The following is an 18,516-nucleotide window of genomic DNA, read 5'->3' on the forward strand; positions in this document are numbered from 1 at the left end:
TTGAATTGGTTATATAAGGAAGGGGTGCGCAAACTGGGGGGCCCGTCAGTAACAGAGGCCCCGCACTCTTCCCCAAGGCATTTAACTGAAATGCTGGGGAGGCCGCGCAAGACCTCTGTAACTCACTTACCTTGATTCAGACAGCTTCGGCGACACATTGCCATGGCAACGCAGTGTCAAATGACGCTGCAGGGTCACGTGACGTGATGTCACATGACCCAAGGCGTCACTTGACATCATGGCAACGTTACGTCAAATTACGCCACGCGGGGTCACGTGACGTGACATGACCCCACGGCGTAATTTGACGCTCTAGAGAAGGTAAAGGGGTGGAGCGAGCACTGGGGGAGAGCAGGCATGGGGGGCGCAGGGCAAAAAGTTTGCACACCCCTGATATAATGTGTCTTCCAGCATCTGAAGGTGTCTTATGGCAAAAAAGAAGAACAAATGTGGAGTCTACACCTTTACTGGATAATTTCTTTGAAAATGCAAGATTTTAGAGCAATTCAGGTATCTTTTTAAGGCATGTACTGCAAGAACAGATGGAACCTGTTGCATTTACTGTACTAAACAATCATTGCATTTGCTCAAAAGTGTGTCACACCAGAATATAAGAGAGACGTTAAAGAATTATGGGCAGGGGTTGAAGTATGCTGGTACAGTTCTAGTGGCAAAACTTTTCTACTGACAAATTAGTTCCTCTGTTTCTGAAAAAATATATATTTCGTTTTGGAAGTCCTTTTCTACTTTAAAAGACTAAATATTGCATAAATCTTCTAAAATATGGTTAAACTACTGTAGCTTTTCCACAATTTGTAAGCCACGTCAAACACTGATTATAGAGTCAGAGTAAGGAACGTTAATTGCCGTGCTTCAAAGTAGATGAAGACACTACTATTTGTGGAATAGGAATGTTTATTTTACAATATATATATATATATATATATATATATATACACACACTTGCCTGGGGCGAGTGCATTTTGGCCGCTGGCGAGTCTTATCTGCGGCGGGGTGCGGTGTCTCCCGCTTTCCTGCTTTCCCCTGATACTTGTGAGTGTCTCCTCTGCAGCTCCTGTCAAAATGGCTGTGCGGCGTGACGCTACGTTGTGGCAACTTGACGCTGCGTGTCGTTGTGACGTCACTTAGCATTCCATTGTCATGGCAACGCGGCGTCATTTGACGCCTCACAGCCATTTTGACAGGCGCCGCAGTGGAGACACTCGCAAGTTGCAGGGAAGAAGCAGGAGAATGGCGGGAGACACCGCACCACACCGCCACACTGCGCCGCAGGTAAGACTCGTGAGGGGCGGGGGTGAGAGATTTTTTGGGGGGAGAGTCACTTTTTGTTTTGGGGGAGTTGTTTTTTTTTTAGACTTTGTTTTTTTTTTTGACTTTGTCGAGCCCTGTGTGTATGTGTGTGTGTATGTGTGTGTATGTGTGTGTATATATATATATATATATATTTGTATCCCCCTGTGCTTGCAAACAACTCAGGACAACATTGCCCCTTTAAGAGTTATGCTAAGTAGTGGATTCGGAGACTAAACGTCAAACTTTATCTCAAAGATTATCACGGAGACCAGAACGTAACCCCGGGATCAAGGCACCAGAAAGGACAAACCGGTTCAATAACAGGGATCAGCCAGTGAGAGAGCGGAACACTGAGTCTGAGGGAGGGGTACATTTTGTGTGATTGCTGAGGGGACTGGTGTGGCTGTTTGTTTTGATATGGTGAGGCTGCTGCAGAACACTCTGCAAGGGCCTGACTGATCCATGGAGTGAGGAGACTGGTGGATTTTGCTGGCCAGTAAAAAGTACAGTGACACCTCAGGGAGCACTGCAACAGCTAAGAGGAGAAATATCAGGATTTAACAACCAGAGGAAAGACGGAGATCCCCCTGCATTGGAACACAGGTTATGTTTTCAAATTAACTGTAAGAAGCAGCAGCTTGCATCTGTTTGAATCCAGAGCTCCAACGAAAGGTTATTGTACAAATATCCTGTCTCATCAACAGGGTATGTGAACTAATATACAGTGACTGTAAAATATATAAATCTATATATATAACAGGGCCCCCTGGGTCCCGCTTACCTCTGCTGCAGCAGGGGAGGTTGCAGAGTGGTGCAGGTGGTCAGATCGCCAGAAGCTTCTGGCGGCGCCCTACTATTTTGAATATGATCGCGCATGCGCAAGATGCGCGAGGCGACCATTACAGATGCAGGGCTTCGCGGGTACTACAAGACCCACAATGCACAGGGGCTGCAGGAACATGTGAGCACGGTTAGCCAATCGCATGGCATGATTCCCCTACAGGGGGATATTGATACATTGCACGCGCTAGGAGCATGTCAGTGGGAGCTGGGACAAGGTCAGGGTAGGTTGTATGTGCAGGTGTCTGTGGCACCTTCACTAGGCCAGAGACCCCCTGTTAGACCTCAGTTTGTGGTTGCTAAAGGGACAGGCCCATGAGATAGGGACACTGCCGTGTAGCATAAGTGTGAGGGACACAGCCAGGACGCGGCTGCATCCTGGCATCCGATGGTCTGGGACCAGATCACCACCTACCTATAAGAGACATTCTTCGTGGTGGCACCCTCCATGCGGGATACCACCCAACGTAGAGGCGGAAGCTACGCCAACATTGTTGGGATCAGTGGATCCGGTTCCTCGTCTGACCATACCCGGTCATACCTGGGCAGGTACTCCAAGTGCACCAAGTGTACGCTATCAGTTCTTGTGGGCAGCGCTGTCGCACACATTTGGGTGAGTTAGTTCCTGTGGACACCGTTGAGGTTAGGTGCCCAGGAGCACCTCAGTACTTTGGGGGGACGTTTCATCTGGGTGTGGACGCAGGGTTGACGGGCATAGTGGGGATACGGCCGTACGTGGCCTATATTGGTGTGGGTGTGTTTATGGTTATTCACCTTTTCGTGTGCCTATAGTAAAACTGTTATCTTTACTCGTGTGTATCCTTGTATTGGGTCCTGTAGCGGGGTTATCCAACATAGTAGGATCCCGCACAGGTGGAGGTGCTTTCACCAGATGGATCAGGTACACCACAGGCTCCCAGCAGCGGAGGTTCAAGCCTCCTGTGAGCCGCAGGTAACGCACCACACACACAGTAGCCGCCATATCTCCCAGAGGATGGGGGGGAAAGTGCGCTACATATACAGTATATAGCTAAACAGAGGTGCAGCATTAGTGATTTTTTAGTAGGATTGCAGAAATACTGTGTGGTCATGTGGTGATCATGATCATTAGGGTCACATGAGTGTTATAGCCCTGTGTATGTATCCCTGTTCAAAGTTATAGATAAAGGATTATAAAGTTTATCATAATTCCTTAAATTTTTGTTGTGTCTAATTACTCCTGATTCCCACTCTGTGTACCACCCACTACAAGAGTTAAGTTACAGGACTCAGGCCCCCACCTCAGTGACAGGTTCTATAGTCTGAGATATACATGCATACATACATACATACAGGACTCGACAAATTGGGGAAAAAGCCCCTCGCCACCATTATTATTTTTTGTCTAATTGTAACCACCCCCCCCTTTCTCATCCTCCTCACTTTACCCGCTAACGAGTGTTACTGGTGGCGAGGTGCTGCGGCATGATGCGGCGTCTCCCGGCATTTCCCTGCATCTCTCTGTCACACTTCAGTGTTTCCCCCTGCATCTCCGTGAAAATGACTGAGCGGTGTCAAATGACGCCGCGTTGCCATGGCAACAGGACGCTACATGGCATCATGACGTCACATAGCCTCTCATTGTTATGGCAACGCAGCATCATTTGACGCCACGCGACCATTTTAACGGGAGATGCAGGGGGAGACACTGAAGTTTGACAGAGAGATGCAGGAAATGCAGGCAAAATGTCCTGACGGGATTGAACACCACGTCCAGCCTTTGAACACAGACCAGCTACGCGTTTACTCCTGATGACGCGTGAATTCACGTGAAATGTGTAGAGCGTTACTAGCTGGTCCTCACCGTCGGGTGATACGGGGAAAGGATACAAGCAATGCCTACAGTCAGATTTTAAATTGTAAGTGTTTAATTTACTTTATTAAATATTCATGTGAATTATATCTAAAGGAGTTTTTTTCTGCGCTCTCTCCTATTTTTGTATGTTGTGCTGTTTATTGTCGTCTTTGTCTGTCTCACACAGTATATGTGTATATATATATATATATATATATATATAGATATAGATATAGATACACACACAGCATTTTGCCCGCTGTCGAGTGTTACCAGCGGCAGGGTGCTGCGCCTTCTTCCTGCATCTCTCTGTCAAACTTCAGTGTCTCTTCCTGCATCTCCGTGAAAATGGCCGTGCGGCGTCAAATGATGCCACGTTGCCATGACAACGAGGTGCTACGTGACGTCATGACGCCACACAGCGTCTTGTTGCCATGGCATCAGTCTGGGTGACGTTGTGGCTTCCTATAGGCCCACTTGATGCTGGAGATCTGAATGGCCATTTGGGTTCCCCTGGTGGGGCAGAGACACCGAAAGTATCTTGGGAGCCAGGGGGTTCCGGAAAACTTTCTAGTTCCCATCCTTAATATAAAAGGGAGGTTAGGTAGGGGGGGTTGCTGCTTTAGTGTGAAAAACTCAAGAGGGCAAAAGGAAGACATTGCTTCATGGTTTTTAAGTGGGGTGAGAAAAACAAGCAGGAGAATTGCTGTTTTAAAGAACAATCATGACAGCTCAATAAACATACAGCTAAAATAAGGCCAAATAGAATCAAAAGCAACGCGCAGATAGAGTAGTATGAAGAATGTCAAAGTGCATGTTACTACTGTACACTCAATGTCACATTATGAAGAAGTAAGAAGATAAAGTTAAATTAGTGACAGTGAGCAGGGATTTAAAACAAAACCAAGTATGGACTTGTGGGAAAGCAAGTTATCACCCCATGCATGCCATGTTGATACTTATTATGATAGTGGTTTTCTGATTAGAATACTGTACATCATTAAAAACACTTATATGCTTATATATATATATGTTGTGGTTATTTTGGGGGTTCAATATGAGCTTGCAGGTGTCCTGTATGTTTTAGAATACATCATTAACCAATGGAATATTGACAACATTGATGTCTCAACGTGCATATTATAAGCAGTTAATAGTACCATTCAGCTTCATTGGAACTTCTGAAGTATGTACAGTATTACTCAAGTGTTAATTGAATGTATTTGTATTCCTTCCTATTTTTCTCTAGGACCAATATATCTGCAAAATTCCACAAAACCAACTCAAATGTTTACTGGAAAACAGTACTTAGCACTTCTAACTATTAACACAACGGTACCTGCAAATTAATGTGATAGATTCCACAGAATAATCTGAAAATCAGTACTTGTTGCAACAAATGTGCATATACTTTAAGTAAGAAGAAAGCAAAGGAAGAACAAACCCCATCTAGTTTACCTGGTATGCTATAGTGCTGAGGGGAGTGGGAGGTTGGCGTGTAACGACCATAACCTAAAGATCCAGTTGAGCTGGGGCTAGATGCTCTGCATTGTTTAAGTGACCGATCATCTTGATCTCCCTAAAAAAGCAGAAACACAATTCCAGTCAGTACATATAGCGCAAGCATCACAGTATTAAAGTATCATACTCTATTTTCAGTATTACAAACCTGCATTTGTCATTAATCTATCAAGTAGACCAGGGGTGGCCAACTGCAGTACTCAAGGACCACCAACCAGTCGGGTTTTCAGGATATCCCTGCTTCAGTACAGGTGACTCAATCAGTGGTTCAGTCAAAGCCTGTGCCACTGATTGAGCTGAAGCAGGGATATCCTGAAAACCTGAACAGTTGGTGGCCCTTGAGGACTGGAGTTGGTCACCTCTGAAGTAGAGCATTGCAAATTGTGGTACTGTACACCTTTTTTTTACATACTGTAGGTGGGACGTAGGGAGTCGCTGCAGTAGAACTGCATTCATTTCAACCCAGGGACCCTCTGATTTCCGGGATATATACCAGGAAAGGTGCCGAAGGTTACTTTCTGGTATTTAAATCCCTGCATCATCCGTCGTGACTTCCTATTGGCCCAGGAGACACAGGAGATTTAAACACTACTTTGTTTTCCCTGGAGGGAATGCTACTATGGGCACCTTCCCCCGGTATCTGGGGATCCCCATAGCTGAAATTAACATGTTTCAGCTCTGGAAAACACCTGCATCTCATGCGTGTACATAAAGTGGGTGGAGGGGGTAACAAAAACCCCTCCCCTAATGAAGCATTCCACCACTTCATTTTACAGAACTGGAACCAAAGGGCCCTCTGGAGCTAAACCCAGACATTTTTTTTTATCGCCAGGCACCCCCCTAGCTCATGAGATATTTACTTTGTTATGTAATAGTGTTTGTCTCTTTTTGGAAATCAATATGGCTGTCATCCAATCCTCAATACCATGGGCCAACAGGAAGCTGCAATGTCATAAGAGCATGAAATGGTAGCTTCTAATTGGTCCACCTAGGCAGCCATATTTGATTTTACTTTCATTTGATGGCAAATAAAAAAGGTAAATATTTGGGGAAGCAGGGGGTTCCTTCAGCTAAGAACATAAAAATAGAAAATAGGAAAATAGCTATTTCAAAAATAGGGGGATTGCTGCTTTAACTATATAACGAGTTGGGTTTCAAATAAAATACAAAATAACAGTACATAATTATCATACATTCGACCTATTACATGTAATTATCATACATTTGACCTGATACATGTAATGATCATACATGCGACCTAACACATGTAATGATCATACATTTGACCTAATACATGTAATGATCATACATTCGACCTAACACATGTAATAATCATACATTTGGTCAAATACATGTAATGATCATACATTCGACCTAACACATGTAATTATCATACATTTGACCTAATACATGTAATGATCATACATTCGACCTAACACATGTAATTATCATACATTTGACCTAATACATGTAATTATCTTACTTTTGACCTAATACATGTAATTATCACACATTTGACCTAATACATGTAAGTATCATACATTTGACCTGATACAGTCAAAAGTAAAGAATGTATGATGAATAATTTAATGTGATGTGGTTACGATGTAAAAACTATAACCTACTGTATAATTCTTCAAATATGGTGTTAGTTCTCTGAATAAGTCTGAAACCGGTTTCTCCATATAGTTATGAAGATAATATTTTGGCAGTGACACAGCTTATGAAATCATACTTATAAAAATATAAGCCACTCATCAATGCAACAAATCAAAAATGTTCAACATGAAGCTTATTATGAAAAAAATAGACATGGCCAATTACCTCCGTAGGTGTTGGAGAGAGCAACTGATGTGACTGCAAACAGCAACACAAAATAAGAAATGAGTGATAGGAATCCATGCATGATGTTACTAATGGAAGTACTTAGAAAATAAGATTTGTAAGAGCTTGCACTCCTAGTACTCGCTGTACCGGAATAATAGTGGTGTACCATATACATAGTAGAACAGATTCAGTAGTAGAAAGGCAGCAGGCACTTGTAAATTGAAGAAAATGTACCTTTATTGAGGTCACATATTCCTCCTACGCGTTTCCCAGCTGGGACTGAAACGCGTAGGAGGAATATGTGATCTCAATAAAGATACGTTTTCTTCAAATAAAGAGTGCCCGCTGCTTTTCTACTACTAATGGAACTACAACAGTTCATAGCATGTAAAACCTAAAACCATTTTGAAGCATTCAAACGTATACTTACAACACTTTTAAGATTTGAAATCCATAACGGTTCAAGACCAATGACTGTAATCCCTAAAATATGTAGAGCTACATTTTCTACGTGGTGCTATATAGCACCATTTAGTAAACATAGACCTTGAAGCTTTGTTGTGCATTGCAGGCCCTGCTGACTGTCAGAGTTAGAGATAGTTAATAATGTACACAAATGTGGCAGTTTATCAAAGTTTCCTGAATGCAGTAAGCTATATATTAAAGATACAGTATACTATTAGAACAACGGGATATAGTTTCCTGTGATAAATCTGCACCAATATTGCCCCTAATATACTGTACTCAGCATCTGTCAGTCAGTCAGTGGCTTTGCAATGTCTAGGTGTTAGTTAGTGATGTCATCATGGTATGACATCATTATACAAGACAATTCTAGTCAACCAAAATGTGTTTGGAGTACTTAGGGGCAGAAACCTATGAACGGGAAAGTAAATATAATAGAGTTTGTCAATCATTTGTTAAGATATCTCTTTGTCCAACACTCTTGAAAGCAATCAGTAGCCCATCTGTCATGTCATTTAAATAATATAATCCGGCTGTGCCCATACCACACATGTCTCTCTGCAGATAAAGGGCCATATTTACTAAGGCATTGTGGGACTATTAATGAGTCTGAGCTTGCCATGGGGATATATGAACTGTGAGAGTGGATCTGAACATCTGTTCCCAAATGTACAGTTAATTTTATGTTGGATATAAAAAGCTCACTGATGAAAACCCATCACCTGTTTGTTTAGAATTCCTATTACATATGTCTCTGTGAATAATGCAAATTATTATCTTGATTTTAGACCAACCATTGTGCCATGCATTGTGCCATGCCATAAGTACAGAGTGAGAGTGCTGGTTACAGTGTGTGATACCTCACTTCTAGCATGGAAAGATTACCTCTTCTTTTCTATGTTATCTGCTGGGGATTTGGTACTATTTCATACTATTTTACACCTAAGTAAATAGCATTGGTCACTGCTGATTTTCTCAATAACAAAACAAGATATCTTGACAAAAATACTATACGTTGTGGTAGCATATTGGTTGAGGCTGAAAAGATGCTGATGATGTCTTCTTACAGTACTTCCATAATGCACCTGTCTCTACGAGAAGTCCATCATAACAGTAACAATACAAATCTATCTAAACATACCTGGGCCCAGATACACAAAGCTCTGCTAAGTCACTCAACGTGGTGTTCACCTCATTTAATGGCCCGTTAAGACTAATAAAAGTATATTTAAAGGACAAGAGCATACAATTAAGCCATGTTTTACCTGCAAATAGCATAGCGTTAAATATAACGGATGTTAGTGATAATGACGCATTATCATAACATCGCATATCCCCCAAATTATCTTAAGGTAATGCAGTAACGTAAAGTCATGTTATTTAACTTATACCTAAACTCCATGTTACTCTTATCCAGACGCTACAATAGGGCTTTGCAGTGTAGGGATGGGCGCAATGCCACAGTTAGGCATAATTTCCTTTCCTATTGTCTGATTTGGCTTGTTGCACTTGTTGTATTATAATTCCCTGCACTGTATTGTCTCTTTTATAAAGCGCTGAGTACACCGTGAGCGCTATATATACATAAAGATTTGCATACATAATTTAAAGGACATAGCATTATTTCCAGGTGTTATTTCCTTCTTCTATTTTGAAGCCTGGATAGGAGTTTGGATAGATAGGAGTCTGAACCCCATTAATTTCAGCTCTGGGGACCCCCAGCTTCAGAGATACTGACCTCTGTAGCGGTACCAGTATCTCAGTGGAGTTTAAATGACCAGGTCACACAAGCCAATAGGAAGTCGCAACGGATGACATCACAGCTTTCTATTGGCTCGTGTGACCGGAGACATTTTAAGCCGCCATTTCATTAGGCCCATAAGCTCTCTGGCTGCAAAGATACCGGCACCCCAAACGGAGGTATCTCTGGAAGCAAATGTTGCTGCTCTAAGGATCCCATGTTAACTCAGGGCACATAACGTCTGTTTCTCTTTTAGGGAGCATCACATTCGGAATCCTGAGTTAACAGAGCCTTGTGAATGCAGTTACAGTCTGACATCTAGTGTAGGAACATAATTGGGTATTTAAAAGAAGTAATCCCATTCTATTCATGTTATGTCATTTTGATGAACTGAAACATTGATACTTCCAAGCCACCAACTAAGGCAACTGTAACTTTTATTGCATCCCTCTTCTGATTGGGGCCTTATAACACGCTATTGATTTGTTATTCATTGAAGACCACTTCAAAAGCCAGATGTTTTCTTTTTAATACATTTGGTAGCAGAGCATCAGTTATTTTCCTCTGATCTATTTAGTTTCTTTTTGCACCTTTTATTCTCGTTCTGCTTTGTGCACAGACTTATTTTGCCATAGATTTGTGTAGTTCACAGCAGGGTCCCATTACAAGCTATTACAATTTGTTAAAAGGCCAATGCAAGAGTCAGCAACGCTCATATTTCTATCAACTCAACCTTAACAATGGCATATTGTGACTGATATCAAATCCCTGAACAAAATATTAAATATCAAGTAGTGGTTAAGAACTTTAAAATAATAACTACTTGCGTAGGCCGGCACTGAGAAATGGTAACAAATGTGCTTCTTGGGGAAATAGCCAAGATTATACGGCTTTCAATAAAGAGAAAATAAACATACATATATATACACACACAGATATAGCATGCGTCATTGCACCAGTTACTGCGTTATGTTGCGTTAATGTGGCACGTTATTTAACAGAAGTGCTGTTAAAACAAAAGAGACAACACATGTTATTTTGTGAGTTAATAGAGGTAATCGCGTCTGCTACATGTGTAGATACTCTCCTGAATCAACCTGATCGGTCCCTAGTTTTAATCATGGTTGGTTACACAAAGTGAAAACATTATCTTATTTGCTGTAGGACAACTTCATCCATTGGTATAGACAGTACAGTACCTACGTGATGTGTGCTCTCTGCTAAAGTTAAACAGTGGGTGTTGTTCCTTCAACCTCGAATGTTTAGTACTGTACGTGGTAAGTAGAAAGCACCAAGAACAACTCCTTTCCTCATTTTGATGTTTTAATAGTGTCCTTTGGGTTGTGCCATTTTAAAGACATCTTTTCTTCTTTCAGCAGCACTTCTTAATGCCATAAATATATATGGTACTATAATTTCTGATTTTGTGCATGATATTTATGTTTAGCAAGTGTCAAATTGGTAACTATACAGTACCATGATTTTATTGGTGTCAAATTCACCTTGCATTCATATATATAAAACATATATTTTGCGAGTATGGGCTTTGCATTACATTTACACTTTGTTCCTACATAAGTTTTTTTTTTTTATACAAAGATTCCACTCAGAAGTAATGTTGTATTTAGGCCTATTACTGTACATGCATATCCCATAAATACATGTTCCTAAGCAAGTTCGGAGAGCCTGCAGTGCATTGCTTTGCAATAGATTAAAGGGGTTTCTTACAGGGCCACCTAAGAGATCAGAAGTGGTGTTGGACCGTAGTATTTGAATTGTTTTCAGTGATTTGATGTAATCACTTAGAGGAATAATTATCATGACATAAATAATGCATGGCATTATGTAAATAATAAAGTGCTGTAATACTCAGAAAATGCTATAGCATCTAATTAGCTTTGTGATGAAACAAGAAGAAAAGGGAAGCAGAGATTTATTGTTAAACAATAAAAGGAGTTATTAAAAAATGATTGGAACAATGTGAAGAATGTTACATTTTTTATAACAATTTTATTGTTTAGTTGTAAACGCCATCTGCCGAGTGGATATTAAAAATATACTTAAAATGATAATGATGCTATTATTAAGGAAAAGCAACAGCAAATTTGCATAGTGAAAAATAATATTACAGAGCTGTGTAAGTAACAGTGTGCGTGTGTCTTTAATGTTTTTTTAATAGATTTGTATCACGAATTTGTAATAACCCTCGCCAGAAAACTATAGATTAAATCAGTCTTCGACTGAGCCATTGATTGAGCCACCTGTGCTGAAGAAGGGATATTCTAGAAAACTCATCTGTTGGTGGCTCTTGAAGACCGTAGTTGGCCACCACTGAATTAAATGGTCTCCAGGAAAGTGTGCCTAGATCCACATACATGTAACTGTTCTTTGTTTTCTGCTCGTAGATGAGTAAAATGCATGAAGCTAGTTTATATTAGGCATAATTCAGTAAGGCCATCCAGGCCGATTATTTTGACGCAGGGAAAGAGTGAATAATGACAGCAGAATGTGCAGTGCCTTTCGTTTGCAAACAAAGTGGTCTTCCAATCTAACTTTCCACTTATTCAAATTGCCTGGATAGGAAGTAAAACTAAGATGTCCTTTATTGTTTCATATTTGGATTTATAAACTGGTTATAATCCATTTTGTGTTTTGTGTGGTGTTGAAACCTAAGCAAGCTGTACTGTTCAAAAGAGAATAACAAATCTAATATCAGTACTTCAGACGTGTCATAGGGTGTACGGTATTCAACTTCACTTATAAGTCAGAAAACAACATTCAGTAAGATTTTAAGGTGTAAGGAGTTTTTTCATGAATATAATATAATGTCCATCAATTCTCTGACCCAAGGAAAGGTACGTAAATGTGTTCTCAAATGTTAAATGCTGGTAATGGACATGGGGAGGTAGGTACCTGTGGTCACAGACATGTCAGTGGCCCTAGATGACCCATTAAAATCCCTGAACAAACCGCGCTTTAGAGCACTATATGTTGACCCTCTGGTGTGAGGGGATTATTGGCATGTATCAACTCCGTATCCCAAATTATGAAAGGGAAATCCCAGTACTCACAAGACCCTGCCAGGCAAATCTCTGTGGCCGTTCTTCCTGCCGTATGATGGACAAACAAAAATAGAAGAAAGACAAGAGTCTGTAAATAAGAGTGCACAATTATGAAAAAAAAAATCTATTTAATGCTGCATGGCAAGTAGTAAAATACAGCTTGAAGGCAGAGAAAACTCTAACGCATTTCGCACCTACAGTATGGGCGATTCGTCAAAGAGATTTTACAAAGTGCCCATTAGCGCGAAATGCATTAGTAAAATACAGCTATAATGCAAACAAAATCTCTACTTTGCCATGTGTTAATAAATAGATTTTTTTCATAATTATAGTTGAGCTTCTTTGGAAAGCTTCCTAAAAACGTTGTTCTCCAGCCTCTTCTCAAATCCCTGAGCTAAAACAGGCTTTCTGAATTATCAATGAATATCATATTTTTATGCTGGTGTCAAAAGGAGTGCTACTGAGCGGGGACACATTTATTTTGACCACACACACACACACACACACACACACACACACACACACACACACACACACACACACACACACACACACACACACACACACACACACACACACACACACGTATGTATATATATATATATATTGTATGTATGTGTATATATATATATATATATGTTTGATTATTGATTATATACCGGTATATATATATATATATACATATATATATACATATATACATATATATATATACACACATATATATATATATATATATATATATATATATATATATATATATATATATATATATACATATAATATATGTATATAATATGGGCATGATAATCCACTATAGCACTCAATGGTCACCCAAATAAAAAAGCGTGAAGGCCAAAATGAAACAATAATCAAACATATACACAAGCACAAGCACATTAATACCATAATTCAATCAATAAAAACACTAGCCAACAAATTAAATAAATACAAGCACTAGCCAACCAATGAAATAAAAGCACTAACTAAAAAATGGGTAGGTAAGAAAAATTAGGGTGCTCAAACCCCAGACAAAAAAAATTAACAATAATTCATTTTAACCAGTAGCCAACAAATCAATTAATTATTAAAACCACTATCCAACACATCAATTAAATTCAGGAGCCAACACTGAACATGAATAAATCGGCTAAAAATATATAAACAAGCCAGCAAAATGACAAACAATTAAATCCAAGAAATAAACTGAAATAGAAAAAATAACACTTGATTGAGTTGGATGACGTCGCGGTACGAGAGATTCCTGATACCCCTGGATTCGGAGGGCCAGCGCTTCTATGGGTAAGTTAAATATTGAATGTATGTAAATTATTTTTTTTCAGGTTTTTGGATTGTATATGGTTTATTTTATGTTTTTCAATGCACCCTTTAGGGCACAGATAAATACAGTATTAGCCAATGTATTTTTTGTCAAATGCTTGCTTTCTATTGAGTGTTATTTTTTCTATTTCAGTTTATTTCTTGGATTTAATTTTTTGTCATTTTGCTGGCTTGTTTATATTTTTTTAGCCGATTGATTCATGTTTTTAATTAATTATTTCATGTGTTGGTTCCTGCTTTTTATTGATATGTTGGATAGCGCTTTTATTAATTAGTTTATTTGTTGGTTACTAGTTAAAATTAATTAATTGTTTTGTTGTTAGTGCTTTTATTAATTGAATTTTTTGGCTAGTGTTTTTATTTATTGAATTGCTGTGTTTAGGTGCTTGTGTATGTTTTACTATTGTGTATTTTGGGCCTTCATGTATTTTTATTAGGGTGACCATTGAGTGCTATAGTGGCTTATCATGCCCATATTATATGATGTATTGTGTATTTGTGCTTAGTACATATTGTAATGTACTTGGGTCTTGTTGGTGATAGCCCCAGATTTTCCAAGGCAAGTTTTAGAATACTCGTCGGCGCACCTGTAGCATGGGAATAGGTAATTAGCCGTTAATTCTTAATTTGCATACATTTTCATACTGCTGTTAAATATAACATTCTTTCATGTGTAGTTAGGTTGGTGCATACTCCATTGCATGCTGATTAGCGATCCTGGCGTTAAATGTAGCCCACAAATTGCTGCGATAAAATGAGTTAGTACTGCATTATTTAAGCATTAAGCATTTGGAACTGGTTACGGTGGTGAAAATAACACTTTTTTTTTACATTAACACAGTGATGTCCATATCGAAGTTTAGTTTATCTATCTACGCCTTAATGACCTGTTTGTTACATACAACATGATTAGTACTAAAGGGGATTGCAAGTAACTTCTTCACAGATCCAGTCTAGCACAGATGCAATGTAAGCTACCTACGTTACAGTGTATAAATATACAATAGGTTGTAAGCTCTTCGGAGCAGGGACTCCTCTTCCTAAATGGTAATTTTTATGTCTGAAGCACTTATTCCAATGATCTGTTATTTGTATTATTTGTTATTTACTGTATATGATTGTCATGTGTATTGCTACTGTGAAGCGCTATGTATATTAATGGCGCTATATAAATAAAGACATACATACATTTTTGTATTTGTATTATCCCAGCTGCCTTAGTGCTGTGTGTTTAAATGGCTATTTAAATCAAAACATCTCAGTTGGCTGAAACAAAGAATCTCTGTTAAAATGAATCACTCATGTGGCAGATTTCCCTATGTAAAGAAAGCCTCTGTTTTCAGTACCTCCCCATAACTATGTCTGTCATCTGAAGAGTAACTGATATATGGCGAGTAGGAGATCATATCAGGACGGTCAATATTATAGATGGCCTTATTTTTAGGAAGAGCTGCCAAATCCTTGTAGTCAAGAATTTCATCCCCGAGTTTTGCCTAAGGAAGAGAGGAAATAAAGGGATGAAAGACAGGTAAGAGAAAAGATTAGAAAAAGTACAGAGAACAAATCTGAGTTACAATAAGTAGTTAATCTTATATTATAACAGGGTACCCATTGTTTAAAAGGAATACGTCTACTTACATTACTAGTAGCAGAATGAAGTTTCCAAGGCTCATATACAGGACTCACACATACACGGGTTATATATTACACAATAAAGTTGGGCTCTCATTGCTTAGTGAACAAGGACTGAAAAAGTGGAGGGAAAAAAACATTGGAACGTAAAATTGAGCAAATTGGGGCCCATGTATCAATAAGGGGCTAGTAAGGGTTATCTTACCCACTCCAGTATTTATTACCATTCAAGTCATTGGAAGTTATAAGCCATACCAGCACTTGATGCATATGCCCCATGGGGCTATATTTACTGATCAGTGCAATGCCATGACATCAATCCGGCTCACTGAAGCGAATGGACCACAAAGTATCTAATGGAATAACAGCACTTAATAAATATGGTCGCTGAATCATTGGAATAGTCCATAAGTTGTCTTCCAGTGCCGAAAGGTGTCTTCTGGAATAACACCACTACTATTTATTTATAAAATAGTGTACCAGAAAAAATACCTGTCGTTTTCAAGTATGTCTTGAGCACAAAGTAAATTTGACACATTACAGTTTGCAGTGATCAACATGTTTCAAGTAGAAAACCGCCAAAGTCTTGAAGGATCTTAGACAGGAAGTAGAGTTGAGGGACTCAACTCAGATAAATTGTTCCAGCAGTGAGGTGATCAGTAAGAGAAGGAAGAGTGACCGGAATCTTTAGGGAACTTTGCAAGCATAAGCAGGTTTCTGGAGGCGGATCTAAGGAGATAAGTGCTGTAGGGGTGAGACACCTGCTCACATAATTGAGTAATTTATCCAGAAAATATTTGAAGGTGAGACAGGAGAGATGTATGTTGCATCTGGACTCAAGGGATAATCAACCTCGTTCAGTTAGTATATGGCAATGGTGGGTGTTACAAAGTAAGACAAAACTATCAAACTATTAAAAGCATAAACCTGGCAAATGAGCCAAGAGATTAGAGGATAATACAATTCAGTACACAATTGAAAAAGTCGCATTTCTGCCAGTCCTGCTTGAATTATATAAAGCTTTTACTCAAATGTAAGCATTTAAGATTTGAAAACAAAAGCAGGGAATATGAATAGCAAATGAATCATAATAATTAAAATATTATATTAACACGATTTATTGCAATTACTGTAAAGTGAGATACCTCATCCAGGTGAAGCATGCTACAATTTTTGTGATTTTTATAATTCAATCAATATTGATAATAAAAGATAAATGGCCATATTTACTAAGCCGCGTCATAAGACATCTTCCGACGCCATAAAATAGTTCATGGCCCATTCACTTGCATATAGGTCAAAGTGTGTATGAATTGCAGTTTCATTTCCTGAATATTGATTTCTGATGACTTGTTTCAGTTACTAACAGCATGCAGTAGCCTGGGCCGCCATGACACTTGTTAGGTTACTTGCTGTATATGCGCTGCGCCATTTTCTGCATTACAGCTGTGGAAAACGCTTCTTAATCAAATTTCCAGCATTACATGCGCAAGATGGTTAAAGCCACCTCAGACCTGGCAGAGTTCTTGCACCAGTAAAAGAGTAAAACTCATATACAGAGATGCCGAATTTGATAAATGTACATATTTTAGCGGCGTGTATCATGTTACTTGTAACTCCTCCCTAACTATCCTTATTGAATCTCCTTACACCCCAGCAGACACAATATGACCTGAATATTGTATAGATCTTTTAGGAATTTCACTTTCTCTTAATACAGTGGTTGATGAGGTCTGAATAACATAGCTTCCCAAGTAAATAAAAATCTATCCAGAATGTCCGACCCCACACACAGTTGGGTGAAGCTCAAAGGAGGCATATTTATTTACACGTACCCAATTTCTGAGTGTTGTTTCCATTCTATATTAATTTAAATGATTTTTATTAACATAAATATGTGTTTTAAAGTCATTTGAGGTTGTGCACTTATTCATACCAGACATCTTCCTGGTAACATGTTGCAAGCTTATTAATAATTATGTTGCTATAATTAAAGAACTGGACAGAATTCCGAGGCTGTTATGTTAAAGCAAAGACATTTTCTTTCCATCACAGTCAATTGCTGTCAAGTAAATCTAGATTTAACAGATAAATAGATTAAATATGAGCTATTTCAACCGGTCTGCATTAGCAGATACAGTATTCTTCTATTAGCATCACTGTTGCTTGGTGGATCTGTGTTTTCTAATGAGAAACGGAGGGATTTTTGTGCTTTGTTGAATAATTTGAGCACTGATATTCAACATCTAAAATCCATTCATGGATCGGATGCTTTGTTGTTGGTGGCAGTAAAACCTTTACTATCCCTCTATGGAAAGTCAGGGTTCTGATTGAACTACTGTACTGTACTATATTTATTACTGAACAAAGTCCAAAGATTCAGCACATTCATTAGATGACACTAATTCCATATTATAAACAATAAAAGATAATAATAAAAAAATACCTCTGTAGGACCAAAAACCTACATCATTATGTTCTGATACATACTGCCTATGTAAAAGTGCACACTACACACAATGGGTTTAAACCATTTGTGTCATCTTTTGCATATGTGTATACTGTATGTATATATGTGTGTATATATGTATCTCTTTGATAAAGTCCCTCTCACGGGATGATACGCGTTAGAGGTTCTTCCATGTTGATGATTATGAACCAATAAAGTTTTTTTGATACTATCATGCTTGGTTGAGACTACGGAGTGTTAGCAGTGACCGTTTTGGATTTTCCCTTTGCCATTACTCTTAATTTAATTTGGGGAGCAGAAAGAACCCTCTGCAGGTGATTACTACAAAAACACAAAATATTCAATGGTCTACACACTTACATAAATAACTCGGCTTGGGGATCCTGAAGTACTTGATGCAGGTACTGAAATGATACTCTCTGAAGAAGTTCTAGTCTCCTACAGCAGAAAACAGAAGATTACTAACATA

The 18,516-nt window shown here is 38.9% G+C and overlaps 1 protein-coding gene across 9 annotated transcripts in view; it reads right to left on the reverse strand.

Moving 5' to 3' along the window:
- ABLIM2 (actin binding LIM protein family member 2) overlaps window positions 1-18,516 on the reverse strand; it is a 248,534-nt gene that overhangs the window by 63,860 nt on the left and 166,158 nt on the right. For 7 of the 9 annotated variants that reach the window (XM_075569883.1, XM_075569890.1, XM_075569873.1 and 4 more), the window contains exons 9-11: window positions 18,408-18,485; window positions 15,292-15,438; window positions 5,447-5,567 (exon numbers count right to left, since the gene is read on the reverse strand). In XM_075569883.1, coding sequence (XP_075425998.1) covers window positions 5,447-5,567; window positions 15,292-15,438; window positions 18,408-18,485 — 346 coding nt within the window. Of the gene's footprint in view, window positions 1-5,446; window positions 5,568-7,333; window positions 7,367-15,291; window positions 15,439-18,407; window positions 18,486-18,516 lie in introns of all 9 variants that reach the window. The other 2 variants (XM_075569935.1, XM_075569916.1) reach the window with 2 other exon arrangements.

The sequence above is a fragment of the Ascaphus truei genome, chromosome 1, assembly GCF_040206685.1.
Source record: "Ascaphus truei isolate aAscTru1 chromosome 1, aAscTru1.hap1, whole genome shotgun sequence".
Classification (NCBI taxonomy): domain Eukaryota; kingdom Metazoa; phylum Chordata; class Amphibia; order Anura; family Ascaphidae; genus Ascaphus; species Ascaphus truei.